The 20956-nt window shown below is 32.3% G+C and overlaps 2 protein-coding genes and 1 long non-coding RNA gene across 3 annotated transcripts; 2 read left to right on the top strand and 1 right to left on the bottom strand.

Moving 5' to 3' along the window:
• Positions 1 to 3279: 3279 nt before the first annotated feature.
• LOC103503024 (phenolic glucoside malonyltransferase 1-like) lies at positions 3280 to 16271 on the bottom strand. The gene is made up of 2 exons (XM_008467171.2): positions 15424 to 16271; positions 3280 to 4098 (listed from the first exon to the last, which is right to left on the bottom strand). Exons 1-2 carry the CDS (start codon positions 16265 to 16267, stop codon positions 3476 to 3478), a joined length of 1467 nt encoding a protein of 488 aa, XP_008465393.2. The 5' UTR covers positions 16268 to 16271; the 3' UTR covers positions 3280 to 3475.
• A 1057-nt stretch (positions 16272 to 17328) lies between these two features.
• On the top strand, positions 17329 to 18567 carry LOC127149916 (uncharacterized). The gene is made up of 4 exons (XR_007821781.1): positions 17329 to 17974; positions 18090 to 18148; positions 18236 to 18388; positions 18497 to 18567. It is a non-coding gene; the product is annotated as an uncharacterized LOC127149916 (long non-coding RNA).
• A 126-nt stretch (positions 18568 to 18693) lies between these two features.
• LOC127149915 (3-ketoacyl-CoA thiolase 1, peroxisomal-like) lies at positions 18694 to 19796 on the top strand. Its single transcript, XM_051086308.1, has 4 exons — positions 18694 to 18865; positions 18954 to 19077; positions 19170 to 19278; positions 19525 to 19796. Exons 2-4 carry the CDS (start codon positions 18973 to 18975, stop codon positions 19719 to 19721), a joined length of 411 nt encoding a protein of 136 aa, XP_050942265.1. The 5' UTR covers positions 18694 to 18865; positions 18954 to 18972; the 3' UTR covers positions 19722 to 19796.
• Positions 19797 to 20956: the final 1160 nt, after the last annotated feature.

The raw sequence follows: 20956 nt of genomic DNA, 5'->3' as shown, positions 1-20956 counted from the left end.
TTTTAATAATTTAAACCATAATAATCATAATAAGGACTTGATTGATTAATAAATTAAATGTCTAAGTTTTTTAGAAATATGGTAGTTTTTTTTTGAGAATTTAAATGTCTAAGAAAATAAAACATAAGAATCATAATCTGGGTTTGAATATTAAGTTTTTTTAATTATTTATTTCATTAATTACGTGTTTAAGAAATTAAACCATAATTTGATTAATTAAATAATCTTAGGACTTGATTGATTAATTAATTAAATGTATAAGTTTTTAAAAGGGAAACTTTCATAAATGTAACAAAATACCAAATTATTTACAGCCCGTGTAACAAAACTTATGAAATTAGCAATGTTTTAAATTTTCCAGGTTTGTCTTTCTGATTCTTTCATCGTCTTCCTCATCGTTGTGATTCATCGTCTTTCTTCTTTTCTAATTCTTTTTTTACGTCGTTTAATCTTTCCATTGTCTTTATTCTTTTCGTCTTTTTTTTTTCTGTTGCGATTTGTTTTCATCGTCTTTCTTTTTTTCTGATTCTTTTTTTACATCCTTTAAATTTGGGTAACGAAATTTAATCGACCGTGTACAAAAAATATTAAAATCTAAAAGATTGTGTATAAAGAATCTTGAAAAAAATATTTTAGATTGGAGTAGCCAAATGTAAACGATTGTGTAAAAAAATAAATCATCGAGTAGACAAATCTAAACGATCGTGTACCAAAAGAATTAAAAAAAATCGTTTAGCCAAAACTAAACGATCGTGTAAATAAATCTAAATGATTGAGTAAACAAATCTAAATGATTGTGAAGAAAATAATAAACGATCATGTAGCAAAAGTATTAAAAAAAATCGTTTAGCCAAACCTAAACGATCGTGTAACTAAATTTTGAAAAAAAAATCATTTAGATTTGGGTCCAAATCTAAACGATCGTGTAACCAAATTTAAATGTAACCAAATTAAACGATTGTGTAACAAATTTAAACGATAGAATTGAAAATATAAATTGTAGTCATATTTAAAGAATCATGCACCAAACAATAGGTAAATCTAAACGATCGTGTAGCAAATATATTATGCGCGCGTTGTTAACGGCGTGGTTGACGGGGCATTTTTGGTATTTTACATTGTGGACCTCTTGGCTTTTTCCATTTTGAAATTGTTCTATACGGTGTAAATATTTTGCTGCTTTATTATATTTTAGGAAAGACCCTTTTTTAAAAATAGGATAGTCTGTTTCTACCAAATTAAATATCTAAGAAATTAAAACATAATAATCATAATAAAAATTGGAATATTAAGTTTTTTTAATTATATATTTTGATTGATTAGTCTTTAACGATCAGACGTCCCATTCCTATATTTTCTCCAAACTATACTATTTTTGTCCTTATCTATGCTATATATAAAAGCTCACATGTGGAGAAACTTTTTTATCTCTATTATATCCATTTTCTTAATACATCATCTAGGTTACTATATGGGTTTTATAGTAATTTTCTTTTTAAACTTTATATTTTTTTACAATAAAATAATATATTTTTAATAAATAATGGGCATTAAATATCAATTGTAGGGTTTGTTATTGGAATTTTCTTTTACGTTGAAAATAATAATGTTTTTTTTAAATTTTAAATTTAAGAAGTTTAGGATGAGAATTATTGAATGAATTAAAAACAATACTCTTCCTTTTCCAACTTGGTTTCAACTTCCGTCCTTCTTTATCTATATATACACTACCAAGCAATTACTTTTATGCACAAAGAAGAACAGGAGGCAGTGCATAAAATCTAGAAATTAATCCATCAATAATTGTAAAGGTTTTTAGTTTGTATCTTAATTCATTTTTTTGTATTTTTTTTCTTAATTCACTCCCTCAATTTTTTTCAAGAATGCATAGTAATATTTTTGCATTAATAAAAGACGTAAATATGCTTTGACAAATGTTGTCAAACTAAAGGTATCAATCTTTTCAACTTCCACAGGTATTTTCAAGTTATTTTATATAATGGTCTTACACCAATAATTAAAGATTTTGTAACCTTTTAACTCTCTCGATATAACATTTTTCAATACAAATTCTGACTATAATAATATAAAGTCAACATTTCTTTTTATTAAAAAAAACCTTTTTCTAATTTGTTTCTTTTTCTTTCTCAACTCACACTCTAAAATTTTCTTTGTTTGTATGAATGTAGAGTAGTGTTTTGCACCAACGAGAGAAAAATATATATTTTGATAAAATGTTTTCAAACTCATAAATTTTGTTAGTCCATTTTACCTTTTGATTTTAAGTTTTTTCATAGTCCACTTGGTGGTAATTTTGTCATTTAACAATAAGTATGTGAAAAGATTTCTCCTATAATTTTATTTCTAAACAATTAATAAAATAATTTAATCTAGTTTTCTGGATTTTTAAAGTAGTTGGAATGACTCTTAAATTTAACTGATAATTAATGTTATAACTATTCATTATTGCATTTAAGTAAAGTAAATTAATGATTAAATTACGTTACTCAAGAATGAAATTACAAAATCATTTATTCTTATTACAAGTAAAACAAAAACCTAATCAAATTCCAACCTCAATCAAATCACATCTATAAATAGATTATTGGATTATAAATCAAATAACAATAAAGAACGACATTTAACAATTAGGTATACACATGCATGGAATTATGGAAGAATATTCACAATAGAGCGTTCTTTTTAAGATCTCTTCGTTTTTTAGTGTCTTAATAGCTTGCCACCATCAAATTGGTAAAAAACTACAGAGAAAAATACAAGCATGGAGGTGATGAAAATGGAAGCTTACGAGGGTATACCCTGTTATTTCCTAACTTTTCTCTCTTTCATAATGAGGAAGATAAACATTGAAATGATATTTTGTTAATTTATGTTTTTCAATTCCGGCTAGAGCGAGGTAGAGAAGGGTTTAAGATCAAGAAGTGATCGATTGTGATCGATTATGACATATTATGAATAGTTAAATGGTGTCAAATTTGATGAAATGTGTCCTATGAGGTTGTAAAAAATGATGAGGCTGGAAGAGTTAGTAAGAAATAAAAAAGAAAATTATAATGTTAATTAAACTCTTAAATGAGTGAATCAAATCAAAATTTCAATTTGAATTGTTGCTGAAGGTTTGTTATGAAGAAATTATTCATACTTGAGATGTGAAATAAATTGCATGATTGTAATTTACACATTTCCAAATTAACTAGATTAGATTAGTTTAACTGTTATATATGTTTTTTAATTATTAATTTAAATAATAAAGTCATCTAGTAATTATAATGTTTATGGAAGAAAGTTTGGTAGTTAATATTATCTTGTGTGGGCTTACTTACCTATTTACAAAAATTATATATCTTTTAATAATATAAGATCTCGTAACATGAGATTCTACTATATTTGAATATACAAATTCATATCAGATAAAGTTAAACTTATTTTTCGATATTAAAGAAAGCATGCCAACTCAAAGTTGTTGAAGACCTTCAGCAAAAAGCTTAGCGAAATTCTCCATAACATCCCTCTTCGCCGTCCACCCAAGTTCCACTCCGCCGCCGTTTCGGCTTTCCGAGATACAAACCGCTCCGGTACGGTTAATCGACACAACTTCCACCTTCTCAGGCTTCCCCCAACCGAAATCCACGCTATACACCTCAAATCTCGGCGATCCAGCCGTGGAAATCAGCTTGTAATCGTTATTTACAACAGTTTGCGTCATCAACAAAACCCAGTTTTCTGCGCCCTTCAAAGGTCCCTCTTCTTTCAAGCTTTTAATCATCTCCGATATCGTCTCCACCGCGGCGATTACTCCGTTTTCCCCCAACAGTTTCCCCCTCTCCAAGGCGGTTGACCGCCCCACCACGCAGTTCCCAAAGTATGTCGCCGGTAGAGGTGGGTAGACTCTCCCTCGGGCGTCCATCGTCACTCCGATGCTAATTTCCTCGTCAGCCACGGCGGAGGCGCACACCCACGTGTACCCCATCGCCACCGTGTAGGTGGAGATGTGTGGCGGCGGTTGGACCGGGTTCCGGTGTTTGAGTACATGTTGCTTTAGTTTTTGGATATCTTGGGGACTTAACTTGAATGTGCCTTTCAACGACCAATTCACAATTTATTTTCTCAAATATTACATTACATTACCAGAATCATTCAAAACCACACTTCAGAATTCCTAAACATTTTATATGTCGGTGGTGCTTATGGACTTTGCATATAATAGGGGTTTTCAAATAATTTGTGGACTACCCCTCTAAAACCTAAAATTTGGGTTGGCTTAAACATTTTTGTATTTTCATCAAGTAGGATTGGGTTGTAAGGGGGCTAAAAAATTATGCTTGAGTTGATCGAACCTAATTCGAATTACATAGATATTAGATAATATGTAAATACAAATTAATCTATTTGTGAATTTTTACTATTTTTCTTTTAGAATCGTTATGACATTTGTCTTTTGTTTAAAGTTTCTATTAAATATCATACATATTTGGTATTCTATATTTGAATTTAAATGAGATTTTAGTTATTAATTGTATGTGTTATTGATAAACTTAAATATTTAAAATTAAAAAGAAAAAATAAGTTATAACCCAACTGGAGTGGGTTATTGGGTTAGAAACTTTGTCTGGGTCTTTTAGGTTTTCAACCCAACTAACCCAAATTTTCGAGTTGGTTCAAAAAATAACTTCAACCCGACCCAACAAAACCAAACCCAAGTACGCCCCTAGTATATATAAGATTAATTTTTTGTCACTAGTATTTATTTCTTTTTCATCCCTAAAGTTCATTTTGAAAGAGTAAGTCAAAAGACTTAGTGAGTGATGGTTTTATGAAATGTATTTTCATAAACGGTTTAGCATGAAACCTCGGCTTAGTAATCATTAAACAATAGAAATTCATTTCATAGTATGGTACTTGAAAATATTGGAACTTTGAATAACATGGCATAGAGCTTTTGGAAGACATGATTCATAGCTACATGCAGTATTAAACCTCTTCGTCCTAAGACGATATAGTCGATAGGAAACAACTTTCACTGGTATCCTCTTACTTTAAGGCATAATAATTTATATCTATTTTGATGGCTCATAGTTAAAATAGACCTATCAATCCTACTATTAGTACGAAGGTGTACAATAAGACTCATGGAAGATTTTGGCTACAATAAAACATAGTTGAAAACCTTGAAACATAGTTTTGACGACATAGCTATAGAATTTAGTTGAACCTAATTTAGTCTTTTGGAAATCAACTTGTAAATACTTGAACATTGAACTTTAGCAAACTCAATAGCAAATTAGTAATCCTAAACATTTTTCTTGAAACATGCTTTAAGCAATAACTTATCAATCATGCTTTAAGAAACATTATAGAAATCATTTAATCACTCACTACACTTGTTGTTAGCCATTGGTTTAGAATTTTCTTTAAGATCTTTTTGACCTCAAAATTTTAGCTACAAATTCCAAAAGATGCATTTTGTGGCTTTCGAAAAGTGCACCTTACTTAAAATGCTCAGAAAACTGACATTTCTCTATTTCTTCAACTCAAACTAAATCCTTCTCAACTTAAATTTGTCTGGCAGCCCTAGTCTAGAAACTAGACTCAATTTGTGAACTTTTGAAAGTAATTTGAAGCAAATGGCACGAGTGGATTGTGAGAAATCCTTGTCTGAAATTGCCTATTTATGATGAACCCTCGAATGAAACTGCATTGACACCTCTAACTTCCTTAATTTGCCTCTTAATTTCCTTAATCAGCCTCCTAATTCCACATTGCTACTTAATCACCTCCTACTTATCTACAAAATGCATGAAACATGCTTAAGACACCTGAATTTCTATTAAATCGATTAACCATAACCAACCACATTGCTTACTCAAATGCCTTGCTAATCTCAATGGTCATAAGCTTCCTCACGTGCATAACTTCTTCGCCCAGCTCTTGGCCGCCTACTTTCCACACTTACTAACCTCTTAGTAAGTCATCTGGCCTAGCCGTCAACGATCTTCTAGCATAGCCCTTACTAATCCTTGCTAACCTCTTAACCAATCATTTTACCTAGCACCCTCTTGCTCCCCATGACTTCTTTAGAGGTTATTTCTCAATATGTGGTTGCCCAATCTTGCCTTTCTTGCCTAGCATTAGAGGTTCTCCATCGACCTTTGACCGCTTAAAATGTGTATTTTAGAGATTACCTGATAACTTGTAGAAATACAAGTTATTATGGTCTTTTAAGTAAAACAATGGAGTCTAAACATAGGACAAAGTGTTAAAACGTGTAGCTTTTACTGCAAATTCATAAAGATAAGAGAATATAACTTACATAAGTCTCCACACCTGTTTTTCATGATTTTAGTGCTTCTATTGCAAATAATGAGGAAAATAAGAATTATAATGAATCGTAAGAAGAATGCCTGCGAAAGCTTAAAGTAGGAAGGTTGCCTGACGGTTAACTTTACGAAGCAATATGCCACATCATCACGCGAAAAGATTCACTAAAGAAGACAAGAATGGTAGATGGAGTTGATGTGACTTGACAAGTCTGCTTTTTGGCACTAAAATGTGTAGAGGAATAGAAGCTTCTAGCCCAAAGTTGCCTATAAAACACCTCCATCTTCACCATGTAAAGGAGGTTTGCATGGACTAAGAACTAGAGAGCTCTAGAGAGATCTATCTTCCTAAGGGTCGTCAGAAAAGAGTAGTATCGTCAAAAAAGAGTAGTTTTTCCCCTTTTGTAGAAGTATTTTCTCTCTTCTCCTCTTCTCCGATCAACTTCTGAGTGAGAGCATAAAGTGAGATTAGAGAGAGAAACCACCATCTTTCCTCCTAACTTGTAAAAGAGCCAAGGGATGCTCATAAGGCATTTTGCAACTCAACTAATCTTCTTTACATTCTATTTTTGTACTTTCTTTGTAATGTTTTGACGCTTGTATATTTCAATGGCTGAAAGCCTTAATTCAATCAACACATTGCATTTATATTCACTGACATTATGTCACTTCTTTACTGTTTATCTTGCTGAACGGTTATAAGTAGTTCAAGTTCATGATAAGTGCTTGAGAAGAGCACTTATAAGGTTCATCGCTTGGCTAACGTTTATTGCCAACTACTCAATAGAGTAAATAACAAAGACATAGTTAAACGCGTACTAGAAGGAGTTTGGAAACAAAATCCATTCTGGCGATTGACCTCCATCATTTGTGTCTCGAAAGGAGAACAAGTGTTGTATCTTGACAGTGAGAGGTTGTCCACCTTAAAAGAGAAGCAATATGACCCTTATAAATAGTGAAATCTAGATAGCTATCACATAGTTCATATTTACCATTTGTATCCTGAGAGGTGAACAAGTGTGGCCTTTAAGCATCGAGAGGTTCTTACCTTAAATTAGAAGTTGGGTATGTAATCTCTATCGCATCAAGGATAGTCGCATGACTTAATCGCCTATAATGCGGAGAATTTCCTTCATATTTTCTTAGTACAAGTTAGTTCATTCTCCATATTCATACCATTTCACATCACCTTCTACAGAATCTCTAGTGTAAATAGTAGATTTAATACACACATACACATTTACACACACTTTATACTGTATGGATATTTATACCGCTTGGAAAGAAGTAAACATTATAACTAAGTTTGGTAGCAATTCCTTGTGTGCGACCTTGACTTACCCAAGAAACATATCGCTTCACTTACACTTGAGCAAGCGATAGGAAAACTTGTACTCAATGCAGGAGTACTAGTCACGTGTGGAAAGGATGTGTACCTTTTATTGCACAATCCTCACTTAGAGATATAGTGAGCATGTTGTATATGGCAATCATGTCTTATTGCGTAGCGTAGTCGCAGACATAAAGTCTCAATGACGTATCAATGAATTTATTATTAAACAAGTCAAGCATAAAGTAACCAACAAATCTACAAATCATTACCTTAGCTCATTTGGCAGCCTATTACATGTCTTTAGAGGTTCTCCTCGTTTAAGCCATAGCAATCAAGCCTGGGCCATCTATACATGCTAATAATGCCTGCGCACCTTTATAGAGTTTTTTTACTCCTCTTGTGGTCGCCCACATAACCTCCTAGCATTCTTTTCTTAACACTTCACCAAAAAATTCCTCTTCCTTAGCCATGTCACTTAAATCTTGTTACATAATAAGTTTTTCTTAGAATTTCTTTTCAAATCTTCTCCTTCCTTTACCAAGTTCTTGTGAGTCGTAAAGGTCTTTAAAATATGGGGTCGCGCCTAGGCCATGCAACAGGCCACATGCGCTCAAAGCTGCCCGAATGCATATGTAGAATGGGGCATAGTACGGTGTCATGCGACTGTGGGGCGTGCTAAGCTAGCACATGGCCAAGCACCTGGGATAGACTTGTGTGCTTGTACATGCTACCCATTGCCCATGCTCAACGGTTAGTCGTGCCATAACACCATTTTTTAGCAATTTTGGTGTTTTTGTGAGTTTTGGGCTAAGTTTTGATGTTTTCTGATTTTAAAGGTTTAAAATGAGTTTAAATTAACTAATTTCAAGGCAAGAGGAGATTGAAAAAAATTATAGGACAAGGAATTAACTACCACGTGTGAGTGAGAAAAATAAATTTGAAATTGATTCCTAAACAGGATTTACTAAGTTTATGTTTAAAGCATGCTTTGAGTTAACATATTTCAGAATTGTACTTGATTTAAATAGTTAGATTTCCAAAGCATAAGTTTCAAGTTTAGAAAATTTTGAAAAACATGAGTTTGACTAATAAGTTTATTGAGAATGGATCTTTATACATTAATTTATGGGCAAGAATATGGATGCTGGGCTTCTGAAAGTATTTAGGTTAAATGTTGTTTAAATAAAGCTTGTTTTACAGATTTAAGACTTGCTAAATGCAAGAGATTTATATAACATGTTGTTTTAATTTGATATAATGTTTTAAGCAGGAAATGTTTTGAGCATGTTTTAGTCTATACCTAAGATATATCTAGAGATTTGTGGCAACCCTACCAGGGGAGTTTTTCCTGTGCACAGAGGTCCTGTGATGAGGGTATTCAATAGATGCCTAGAAACCTATCACTATGACTAGATAAAGATGAGGGCATTCTACAAATGCTTAGATTTTTCATCTCATAGTAGCCATTACGAGATAGAGCGCTATTGATGCTTAAAATTTCATCTTGTAAAGTACAAAGATTCAAGATATAGGAAGTGAAAGAGAAATGTTTGACACAATTGTTTATGTTTGAGAACTGTGTATTTGATTTATTTAAAATGTATTTGATAAGTTGTTTACTACACATTGATTTGCGGATTTAGAGTTTTAGCTCACTCTTTCTAAAAACGTTTTCTTACTTTTCAGGTAGAGATCATGGACCTGACACCTTACTTCATCCGTCTATCTACTAGTGCATTTTGAGTTTCATACTAGTATGCCTTGTTCTAGAAGTACTTATGGTCCGTACTTGAGTTTAGCTATAGTTTGTAAGTTATTGGTTGTAAGTATTAGTCTTTGACTCATATGAACTCTAGTTTGTATTCGTTTATAACAAACTCATTGTACTTGATTGTTTAGATGGGCGACACTTAATTATTATATAAAGTTTGTTTTAAGTTCCTGCTAGATGTGTAAGTTCTATGTTTGATAACTTGTAAAAATACAAGTTATTATAGCCTTTTATGTAAAATAATGAAGCCTTAATGCATAAGATTGGAAGAAAACGCGGAGAAAAGTCGGAGAATTGATCAAGTTATGCATCACGAACTACAAAAGAACTTTCTCCCTTTTTTATGCAAAAAGAAATATAGCTTGACAATAGAACATTTGGCGAGGAGACACGTGCAGCTAGCAAGGTGGCGATCATAACAAGCTAGGCGGTCTAAAGCACTAGCAAACAAAAATGGTTTGCGCACATGTTAGAAAAAGGACAAAAGGACATCTGCGGCATCGACAACACAACTTTATCAAAAGAATTAATGGAGTGTAGAATGTACTGTCACATCAACCCTCGCCTATAAATAGAGGCGTTTATTTTAGTAACAAGTGTGAGTAACAAAAATGGTTGGTACACTACACTTCTCCTTTCTCTCATTTTGTTTCATTTGCTTTGTTTGCTTTTAATCTTTTAAATCTCTTTCCTCTTAAAAAATGATCATCAAATAAATAACAAAGAGATGTTGGAATTATTGAGGTATTATTTTGAGATAATTGGTTGATTTTGTGGAAATTATGATTAATTAAATATTTACTTGGAAGAATATTTAATTAATTTGAAGATTGGGAATTTGATGCTATTAACGATTTGATATTGGTTAATTAATTTTGTGAGATTTAATGATTTTGATTCATTAATTATATATATATATATATATATATATATAATTAATTAATTAATTAATTAGTTTTAAAGGAAGGGAAAAATAATTATATTAAGATGATTTGATGGGTATTAAATGGAGAGAGAAGATTTAATTGTTATTTTATTTTTGGAAAAAGAAGGAGTTGATTGGATTGGATTAAATGAGGAAAGAGAGTGATTTGTTTTTCATTTGAAAAGGTAAAAGTAAAAAGATAAAGTAAAATAATAATATTATTATTATTTTAAAAAGACCCTCTTGGTTTGCATGCACTTCATCTTCTTCCTCATTTATCTTCTCCTTCCTTGGAAAATCCTAGCTCCACTGCTGTCACCACTCTTTCCGTCGTCCATCTCTGATCGTTTTCATCACGCTATCAGTCACCTCTCTCTTCCTTTGTCACCGTGAAGCTTAACCCCATCGTTTCTTGTTCTACGTTGCAAGCATCATCGAAGTCCAAGTTGTTCCAAGCTGTTTTGCCTCGCTGTATGTGTCACCCGTCTCTGTCCATCACCACTAACTCCGTCAACCCGTCTACCGCGCATCAGATTGTCTTCACTCGTCTCTGCTCGACCGTCACATCCCTCCTCTGTCCGAGCTGCACGCACAAGCTAAGTCGAGCCCTATTCCTTTATCTGAGTCGTATGTGCAAACTAAATCGAGCCAAATCCTTTCGTGAGCCGCGTGCAAGCCGTTCCTTTGAGCTCGACCCGATTTCCCCTACTCCAAGCCGTACATATAGACTTAAGCCAGATTCGAGCCGCTCCTTGCTTAGTCGAGCTGCCAACATTATTTTGCATTTTTCCACCAATTTTGAGCAACTTTTGGTAAGTTTTGGTGAGTATTTGATTGGATTTTAGGTATGCATAACAAATATTGATTTTGGTCCTAAATAAAGTTAATGTTGGATTTTAATTTGGAATTTTTCTTGAAGGTTTGGCTAGATTAAATTGGAAGAACTAAGCTATATATGAATTTTTTCAAATCAAGGTTGAATTGGAATTCAATCTCGATTTTGGGTAAGTTGAATTAAAATGATTCTTGGGTCATTAGTCAATCATTAAAAATTATTATTTTTAGTTATTGGGTTCCCTTGTTGTTTAGGTCCTATTATTTAGAAAGCTTGACCGTAACTGTTAGAAATAATTTTGGTTAAGGTAATATTGATGTAAGAGATTCTCTTCTAGACCTTCGAACTGAAGTTAAGAGCTCGCATGTAAATTTCAATTATTCATTAATGTAGTTAAGATGCATAATGTGTTGATGTTGATGATTTATTTTGATAACTGATAGTGAGGATTGATATTGATGACTAATATTATGTTGATGATGATGACTGATATTATGTTGATGATGATGCATGATATATTAATCGTATGATTAAGGAGGTTATGATTGATATTCATGTCATGTTTATGATATGCTACATGCTATGGGTAGGTGTTCTGTTAACTTTGTTTATTAATGTCGTACCCATATGGGTGTCCCTTAGGATTACCTTTTTATGATTGTGTGGTTCGACGAGACCACAAGTCTGTCATGGTATGTTTTATGAGTGATCTAATGGGGTCACTTACAGCCCGATTCTCTTAAGTGATTTCAGGTTCACTGAAGACCAGTTTCTCTTAGGTATTCCTTCGGGTTCACCGAAGACCAGTTTCTCCAAGGTGTTCCTTCGAGTTCACCGAAGACTTAATGTGTTCCTACATGATCACTAGATTGCATGTGTTTAGGAGCATGCTAGTATTTAGGTACTTCTTTACGGGACCTTAGTGGGAAGTTAATAGACACCTAGTGGGACTAGTAATGGGTCTCTTAATGAGTATATGTTTATACTAACTCTTTTTATGTTTAATTTTTCAGGTAGAGATAGAGGTAGAAGAAAGCTTGGCGAATAACAAGAAGTGGCTGCGACTTGCCATAGAGGACTTTTGTTGCTTCTGCCTTTCACATTTTTCTTTGTATTTGATCTTTGTATTCTTATTTGAATTTATCAAATTCATAGATTATTTTATATTATTTTTATTTCAAAGTTAGATAGGATCTGATCTAGAATTTTATCTTCTAGCTTTTATTTCTAAATATTTTATTTATGATTTATAAATGACTATTTGAAGTTTTCAATGAAAGTTTAGTGTTCTCATCCATTTTCAATAAAAAAAAGTCTTTAATTAATTTTAGTAGTAATGAACTCAGTTTAATATAAAGGGTTATATCGTTATAAAAAGCATGAACATTTTATTGAATTAGGAAAACACACGATGAAAGAGAGTACAGAAGTTATCGGTTGCATGAGAAAGAAGATAGAGATGGAATTTGGAGAAAGGTTGAGGAAGAAGGAAAAGAGGGCGATTAAGGGTTAAATTTTGAAGAGACAGCAATGGCCTCTGCAACAACGAAAGTTGCGATGATGGCAACAGTGACAGTGGTTTCTACAATGGTTGTCAAGCCTTGGGAAGGCACAAAAAGTGCACCTAAAAGAGAGATAAATTTGGATAATAAGATTTAGAAAGTTACTTTATAGTGTCGTTTCAAGATTTCTTTGATGATGGAGATGTAGACGTAGTTGGAAGGAAAAGATGGAGGAGGGAGGAAAAGATGTGAGATGAGAAATTATTTTTATTTTTTTTAAATTTTAAAATGTCTGATCACAGTTAAAGTAATAAAGATTCATTCAAGAAAGAGGTTAATTGCATTCATTAATAAACTCTAGGGACGAAAGTTGGAGGGTATGAATGCAATCAACCCCACAGCTTAGGGGTTTTATGCAAATTTTTATTATTATTATTATTTCTCATTTTATATCTAGAAGTGAGTTTGATTTAGTGATAATAATAAGATTTTTGGTATTCAAGGTCGAACTTGAAACCTACTCTCCTACAATGAAAGGGAAACAAAATCTTATTTTGCTTCCCTATTGAATACCTCGGGCCTATTTTATCCTAATTAAATACATTTTTTTCACACTTGTCTTCTAAACTTTTTTCTATATTTTGTGTTGAATAATTTTCTTTTAATTTTTTAATTTATACTTTCTAGAAATACACATTTTCTAAACTATATGTTTTTAGCTTAACTTAGTGATTTTGTGAAACAATCTTACAATATTTGGATGTCAAAATTTTTTTGAAATCTTAGTTTCCATAATTAGAGGATGAATATGAAAAGAAGTGTTCATATCAAAATAACTCAAGGTATTTAGCATTCTATAGTTTGAATTATTATTCCAAGTTCCACCATATTTGTGTTAGCACTAACAAAAATAGTTACATGAAAAATTTGGTCCATAGTATTTAGTTCCTAAATTTTCTATGTACAAATTGAGTCTTTTTTTTTTTTGTACTTTAATTTTTTTTAAAAAAATATATAATTAATTACAAAATTGAAAGAGGTTCACACACAATCTCACACTTATATAATAGACTATAGTTAAGAAAGTAAAAATATTGCATTTAATTTGTCAAGGATCATTATATTAAAAACAAATTTGGGAGTGCATGGGCCGATCAAATACACAATGGATAGGTTAGGGACCTACTATACATATGCCCAAACCTTCAAAGATGAAACATCTAATCGGATTGATTTAGGAATTTTTTTTTCTTCAAAAAAAGTCATTTTTATTTAATTTTTTTAATAAAAAATATTTAAAATATACTTTAAAAATGTTTTGTTTGTTTTGTTTGACTACCAAATATTCTAATTTTCTTTTGAAACTATTTATTTTATCAATAAAAGACCTAAAAGTGTATTTCAAATGCATACTAACTACATGTAATCTAACCCAAAATATAATTTACTTCTAACTCCTACCTTGGCCATAAGAAAAAAACCACACTAATCGTTTGTTTGTAAAGAACAAAAATAGAAACTAAAATAGAAAATTGAATTTATACATTAGACTAAACATATAACGATAGAACGTGATTAAATTTTGAATACTATTATCTATAACTAAGTTTCAATTTCAACCGTTATGTGGTTGAGTATCTCCTGCAAGTGAAATGATTTATTAAAGTCATTTAAATTAGTACCTGAACTATTATTGCTCTGATTAAATGAAGGCAAAATTATAAATTATAAGTGAACTCTACACTTTTGGTAAAAAATGTCACTAAAATTTCAAAATTTTCAAAGGTATCCCCTTGTTAGTTCTGCAAGGAATTTGTTGATGTTTTATGTCCTACACTTTCTAAACTTCCAAAAATCTTCTAAAATTTAAGATTTCTTTTTTTTTTTTATTTAAAAAAAAAAACTCTCGCTACTGTAACAATAAAAACATATAATCCTGAATGATGTCTTTGTTTCCATATTTTTCTCACCCCTTCCTCAATGTCCTCCTACTCCTTTTTTTTTTCCAAAAAAAATTATTTGACACTTATTTATCTAAAATAAATAAAGAAATAAAATAAGATTGAGCACTTTAATTAGGGTATATGAACTACAATATGAGAAAAACATAATAAAAAGAAGGTGCCAAATGATTTCAAGACTAAAATATTTTAACAAAATTGTACTTTTTTTAGTTGAGTACATTTTAATAGATAAATACTTTTTTTATTTGACTTTTTATCATTTTGATATGTTTTATGAGGAGATATTGATTTTTGAAATTTGTGAGATTATTTCATGTTGGTTTTAACTTAAAAATTTTATTTTTATTTTAATGGTTTAGAAAATAGATGCAACTAAGAATTGAAAAATTAAGAGAAATATGAGAATATTTGAAGATATCTATATATATAATTGTTTTAAAATTGTTTTTTTTAATTTAAGAAAACTTCAAATAAATTGATCAATTTTTTTAAACATTTTTTATTTTTAAAAGTTATCTTTGTTACTATGAATAATTAACGGTTTTTTCTTATTATTTTTTTTTAAACTTTTATTAGGTTAAGATTATGTTTAAATTTTTGAAAATTCAAAAGTATTTGTAAGGATTTCTACTAAAAACTAAGCTGATATTTTCTGAACTCATTAATTTGAAATTTCATTCATATTTTTGATACATAAATTTATGGGTATTTTTTTATAATTCAACCTTGAATAAATTATAGATATTATTGTTTACCTCGGAATAAATCTGGCGGAGTTTTGACGTCCCAAAATTTCAAGCTTCTATTGTTGGGTCCTTCATGGGCCAACCAGCATTCCAAATAAATGGCTTCAAGTCCCACGTTGTCGGTCACCACGCTGCGATCATAAAACGGCATCGTCTCAGCCGCCGGGAAAAAAATGTCACCGCCCCCAACCAAATTCTTACACAACCCGGCCCACGATTTCATGAACGAAGTCGACGACCTTCCGTCCAGAATCGCGTGATGTGAAGTTATTCCGATGCTAAATCTACCATTCCCAAACCAAGTTACCTGCACAGCCACCACCGCTGCCCGCTCCTCCTCCGCGGCAAGCTCCGCCACTAACGGCTGAAGTTTCGCCTCTTCACGCAACCCGTCGCCGACGAGATGGTCGAAGTCGTCGTCGGATTCCGCGACTGTAAGCACAATTCCGTCGCCGGCTGCGGTCTCGACGGCCGGTTTGGGGGAATTTTCCGGCCAGACGATTGCTCCGGCGAGGGGGAGGTAGTGTTGGAGGACGAGAGAGAGAGATTTTTTGAGGTTTGAAACGATGACGTGGAATGGCACCGGAGATTTGTAGAAGAAGAGGCGTTCAACGGGAGGGAAGCGGAACCAGAGGATGTCGAAGAAGGTCAGGGGAAGAGTGGCCGGCACGGTGGATCCGGGCGGAGGAGCTACCGTGCAGATCTCGAGGACCTTTATGGCGGTGGACCCATGATCTGTCGCCATGAATTGTTGTGGCAGTTGTTTGTTAAGCTTTCTGTCTCTGTGTAACATGTGATTGAAGAGTTGAGAAGAAATATGGTGAGCTGTGAATTTGAATAAAACAAACCACATATTTTCCAAACCAAAAAAACACTTGTATACTTTGATATTATCCCTATTGTCTTCGTAACAAATAAGAACTCAGATATGTGTCATAGATTCGAGCTCAACGAATTTATCTTATTTTTTTAAGATAAATATACTCACTCTAATGCTTGAATTTTGAGAGTAATTGTCTCCCACGATATAATAGATTAACTTTCTTTTAATAGATTAATTTTCTTCTAAGAGTGATATCCCGTCTAAAAGATCAACGAACGATTGTGGATCTACTGAACGCTAAGATTATGGATAACTGAAAGAATAGCGAAAAGAAAAACAATAAGAAAAAGCCTAATCAATACTATCTTCAAATAGTCATTGAATCAAGAATACTTCAAATCACAAATAACCATATCAAACTTACATACTTCCATAGACAAATAATTGGGCATTGCATCATTATCGGCTTGTATAGCCTTGTAGAGATGGAAATTTGAGTGCCACACCATACTTTTTACAAAAGTATTGTGCAATAGAGACTTAGGTTTTCTGATCATCAAGAGGAAACCTTAAAATAAACTAAGAGTAGAAATAAATTTAAGAAGTTACAACAAAAATGTCATTCATTACTTGTTAGTCACTATCAAACTCAATTTTATTAATCAAAAGAAACACCTATGCTAATTTCAGATTCTTCTAAATACAAAAGCATGGCATGTAAGGGCAAGATAAAAGAAACAATTAGTTACAACATAGACAAAAATAATAAATGTGACTTTTGATAGCATCTAACCATAACTTTTTACTATTTAGGCTATAAAAATAAAAGAAAAGATAATGCGGAAGATGAAATATCGAAAGCGCGAAAAAGCCCCTCCTTATTTTTAGGTTTTTCGCCTTACCTTTCTCAACCCCAAATCCCTTTTTTTCATTGGTTTCAAATTTCCCCAATCTCCCTTTCCTCGCAGATCCTTCCTAATTCGATTTCCCTATTTCAATTTTTTATTTTAGAAAATTTGCACAGAAGAACGCGTGGAGAGGAAGACGATACAATTTCATCTCTCTCTAATCGCCATTTTTTCTCTCTTGCAATTCTTTCGATCGCTTTCTACTGCTTTTTTTTCGTTAAGTTGAAAGCTCCAAATGGATCGGATTATAAATAAAAGTTGGTTCTTATTGGTTCAACCAGAAGGCCAGTAAGGAGATCGACTCCATCGGCGATGAATGCCACTTCACTCTCTCCTCATTTCCCCCACTTTTTCTTTTCCTTTATTAATTGTTGTATGATTTCGTTTGCATTTTCCTTTGTTGTTTTAATTCATTGTTTTGTTTTTTTTAATGTTACAATTAGGGCTTTTATGATGTCGACGTTGAGTTCACCAACTTTTGATATTAATTTGCTTCCCTTAATTAACATCTAGAACTTTAATTTTATAATGATTTTTTGTACTGATTTTTGTTCTTGTTTGTATTTTGGAGAAGAGATTTTGTTCAATAATCTAGGATTGACAAATTGAACTCCATAGTTTTGACACTTTCTAACTGGATTATCGTGTTGATGAGTCTACTTAGTCGGATTTTCATCTTGGCTGGCTGAGCGAGCGCACCAGCTTTCTCAATTCTGTTCAGACATTTGCTATGTGTCATTAAGCGTCTAGGTTAGCTCAAGAACCCCATTTATTGGAAGGACAATTTTGTCTTACTAGTTATTTGGAAAGCAGAAAATTCATTATGATGGTGAGTTGATGATCTCATTTTTAGCTAGGAAGAAGCATAAGCCCCCTTGAATATCAAAGTTTTTGGTTGAAGTATCGACTTTCCAAATGATAATGTTATTGGCCTATTGTTACAGGTGGATTCCACTTATTGCATTGGTAAAATGTATCAGTCCTACGAAGAGACAAATTTATGGTAGTCACTTTAGATACTTTTTGGTTATCAACGTATTCCTTTCCCTTTCAAATAGTAGTAATGCAATCTCATACGATTGTTTTGTAGAAGAATTGTGAAAGATGTTCCACGTGATGTGCATATCAATTTCTTGAAAGTTGAAAGAAGCTTGCATCATCGGAGAATTCATGCTACAGAGGAACTGGCTGTTGAAGAGGGAGGTGGGGTTGAAATGCACGTTCTTGAGGATGTCGGTCATTGGTATGGTTTTTTTTCTTCTCTTTTTACCTATCTTTTCTGCACTCATTATTTTTGTAAAATCGTGATATAATGAAGAGTAAAACTATATGGTGTGTCATGTATTAACAGGTGCATGCTGATAACCCATATGGTCTCTTTCGGATCTTGTCATCCTCTTTCAAAGGGATTAGAACTTGAGGCAAGCAAGACTTTTTTTCTTTCTTTTTTTGGACAAGTGCAAAACTTTCTTGAAATCATATATATCATATCATATGCATTGCATATCTCATTTGTTGCAGATGGATTCCTTGAATATTAAAGTTTTTGGTTGAAATATTGGAGTTGTGCAACATGCTTTCCACTATCCATAATTTCTCTTGAAACGCACTCCTTCATGAAACATTGAGGAAGATTAAACATAGTTTGGCAAAATAAATGCTTTCTTTTGGGTACTGGTTTCAGGCTTCTAAAAAATAAAGATCATTGGACTATTTGAGGGTGATAACCATGACCATCATTTGAATTTGGGATTTCTTGAGCACAAAGTACTTTCTTTTCTCAACATTTGCTGCTGTTGGTTTTGCAGGACCTTTTCTGCTGTAGGTATGAATCCTACTATCATGGTTGTTAGCCTGGCTGTTGCAATTCTAGCTGCTATCAAGGTTGCTGGACATGAATCGAATGATATTTATCTTTTTGAGATAAAAAAGGTAACCTTACGTTTTCATCACTAGTAAGGCTTAAAGTTTGAACCTATTCAATACATGTTGGCTTACTCTAATGCACAACCTTTAACCTACAGGCATTTGCATCCCAATTTGTGTATTGTCGTAATAAGTTGGGGCTACATCCAGAAAAGATTAATGCCAATGGAGGAGCAATTACCATTGTACATCTACTGGGTGCAACAGGTATGTTTCAAATACAAATAGTTTCTATGGACCAACACTTCAAATATAAGATCCTGATGAGTTAGAAAATATGTTTCTCTTTTAGTATATTTTTTTGAGTTTTTGGAGTATGTTAGTAATGAATCAATGTGTATGCAACATTTGCATTTTTTCTCTTTGTTTTTTTTAGCTTACTTGGCTATTTAGAGAGTAAAAAAGATATTGACTCTTTTTTACATTTTCTTGTGATTTTTTAACGTTCAATAGGGAAAGGAAGAAGAGAAGGGGAAGATAAACATAAGTTGAGATTTCCGAAACATATAAAGATTAAGATCGTTAGAGGGAATAACTGGACAGGAAGTTGTGTGAATTTTGATGAGTTCTTGCGTAATCCTGGCAATGGTGGTGGATTTTTGAAGCTTTACGAATCTAATGATCGACCAAACTTACCGAGGCCGCCATGATCGAATTTATTCACTTCGGTTCTTCTCTTCTTCAGTTTATCAGTTTTGTTGTGATGTATTGAGTTTTCTAAAACAGGGTAGTTTTTTGTTTAGATTTGTTCTCAAAGGAATTTTTTTCCTTTATAAACAAAATCGTAATGCACAGAAGATAACATATATTATTCAATGAGATATTATATGTATAGTTCTATGGTAATTCTTCTTTTAATAATGTGATTATGAAATGTTAATGAGGCCAAATGGTTTTAATACATACCTACCTTTTATATTATTATTAATAGCTCTACAAAAACTACTATTAAAAGTCAATGATTTTTGCAACGACAACCTTCATAAAATGCTACAAAAAATTGTTTATAGTATTTTTTTAATGTTATTAAAAACACTATTGAAACATTTTATAGCGTTTTTTCAACGCAATAAAAAATGCTATCAAAATGTTTCGATAGAGTTTTTTCTTACGTTATAAAAAACATTTATAACATCATATTTGTGCTATCGTTGGGGACATATTATAGTGTTTTGCATAGCGATAAAAAAACACTATGAAAAGTCATGGACTTTCAATAACATCGACTATGACAGTATTTTGAAAAACGCTATCGAAAATCAACAATAACGTTTTTTTGATGGTATAACTGATATTTTTTGTAGTGGTTCAAACAATGTTCTACATCAGATACTGAATTCTATTAATCATCCTGAAGGATAAACATTCATCTTTCAGTATCTCTATAAAGAAAACGTAGTTATCACATCCAAATCTGTCGTACTCCAAGAAAAATAAATTATTGTCCCTCCCTTGTTCAAATGACAGTTCTTTTCTAACAATATGTCGGAGGTAATATGTACTTCATGTTGGTGATATCAGATCATGTCCACAAAAATGCATATACTTAAAAAGGACTTAAATCTAAAAGAAATTCTACCTTGGACTGTAACCCCTACAAATAAATCTGCCAACTCCAGAAATTATACGTATTAATCTGCCAAAGGGATCATCTGAATTTGTTGTTGCACTTCGGTCTTCAACACATGACTAATTCAGATTCGAAAAACTGGTACACAGAAAAAATAAAAAAGCAAGGGCAAAGACGAATCTGTATGAAAGGAAACTACAAAATAGAAATGAAGTTAGTAGACGGCTGAGTCGCAAAACACACTCTTTTTAAGGCGTTTCACGACTCTACTTTGGATAGTGCAAACAGAATAATGTCCCGTCATCCCCAGAATAA

This window comes from Cucumis melo, chromosome 6 (genome assembly GCF_025177605.1).
Source record: "Cucumis melo cultivar AY chromosome 6, USDA_Cmelo_AY_1.0, whole genome shotgun sequence".
Lineage (NCBI taxonomy): Eukaryota > Viridiplantae > Streptophyta > Magnoliopsida > Cucurbitales > Cucurbitaceae > Cucumis > Cucumis melo.
This window is presented reverse-complemented; position numbering and strand designations above follow the sequence as displayed.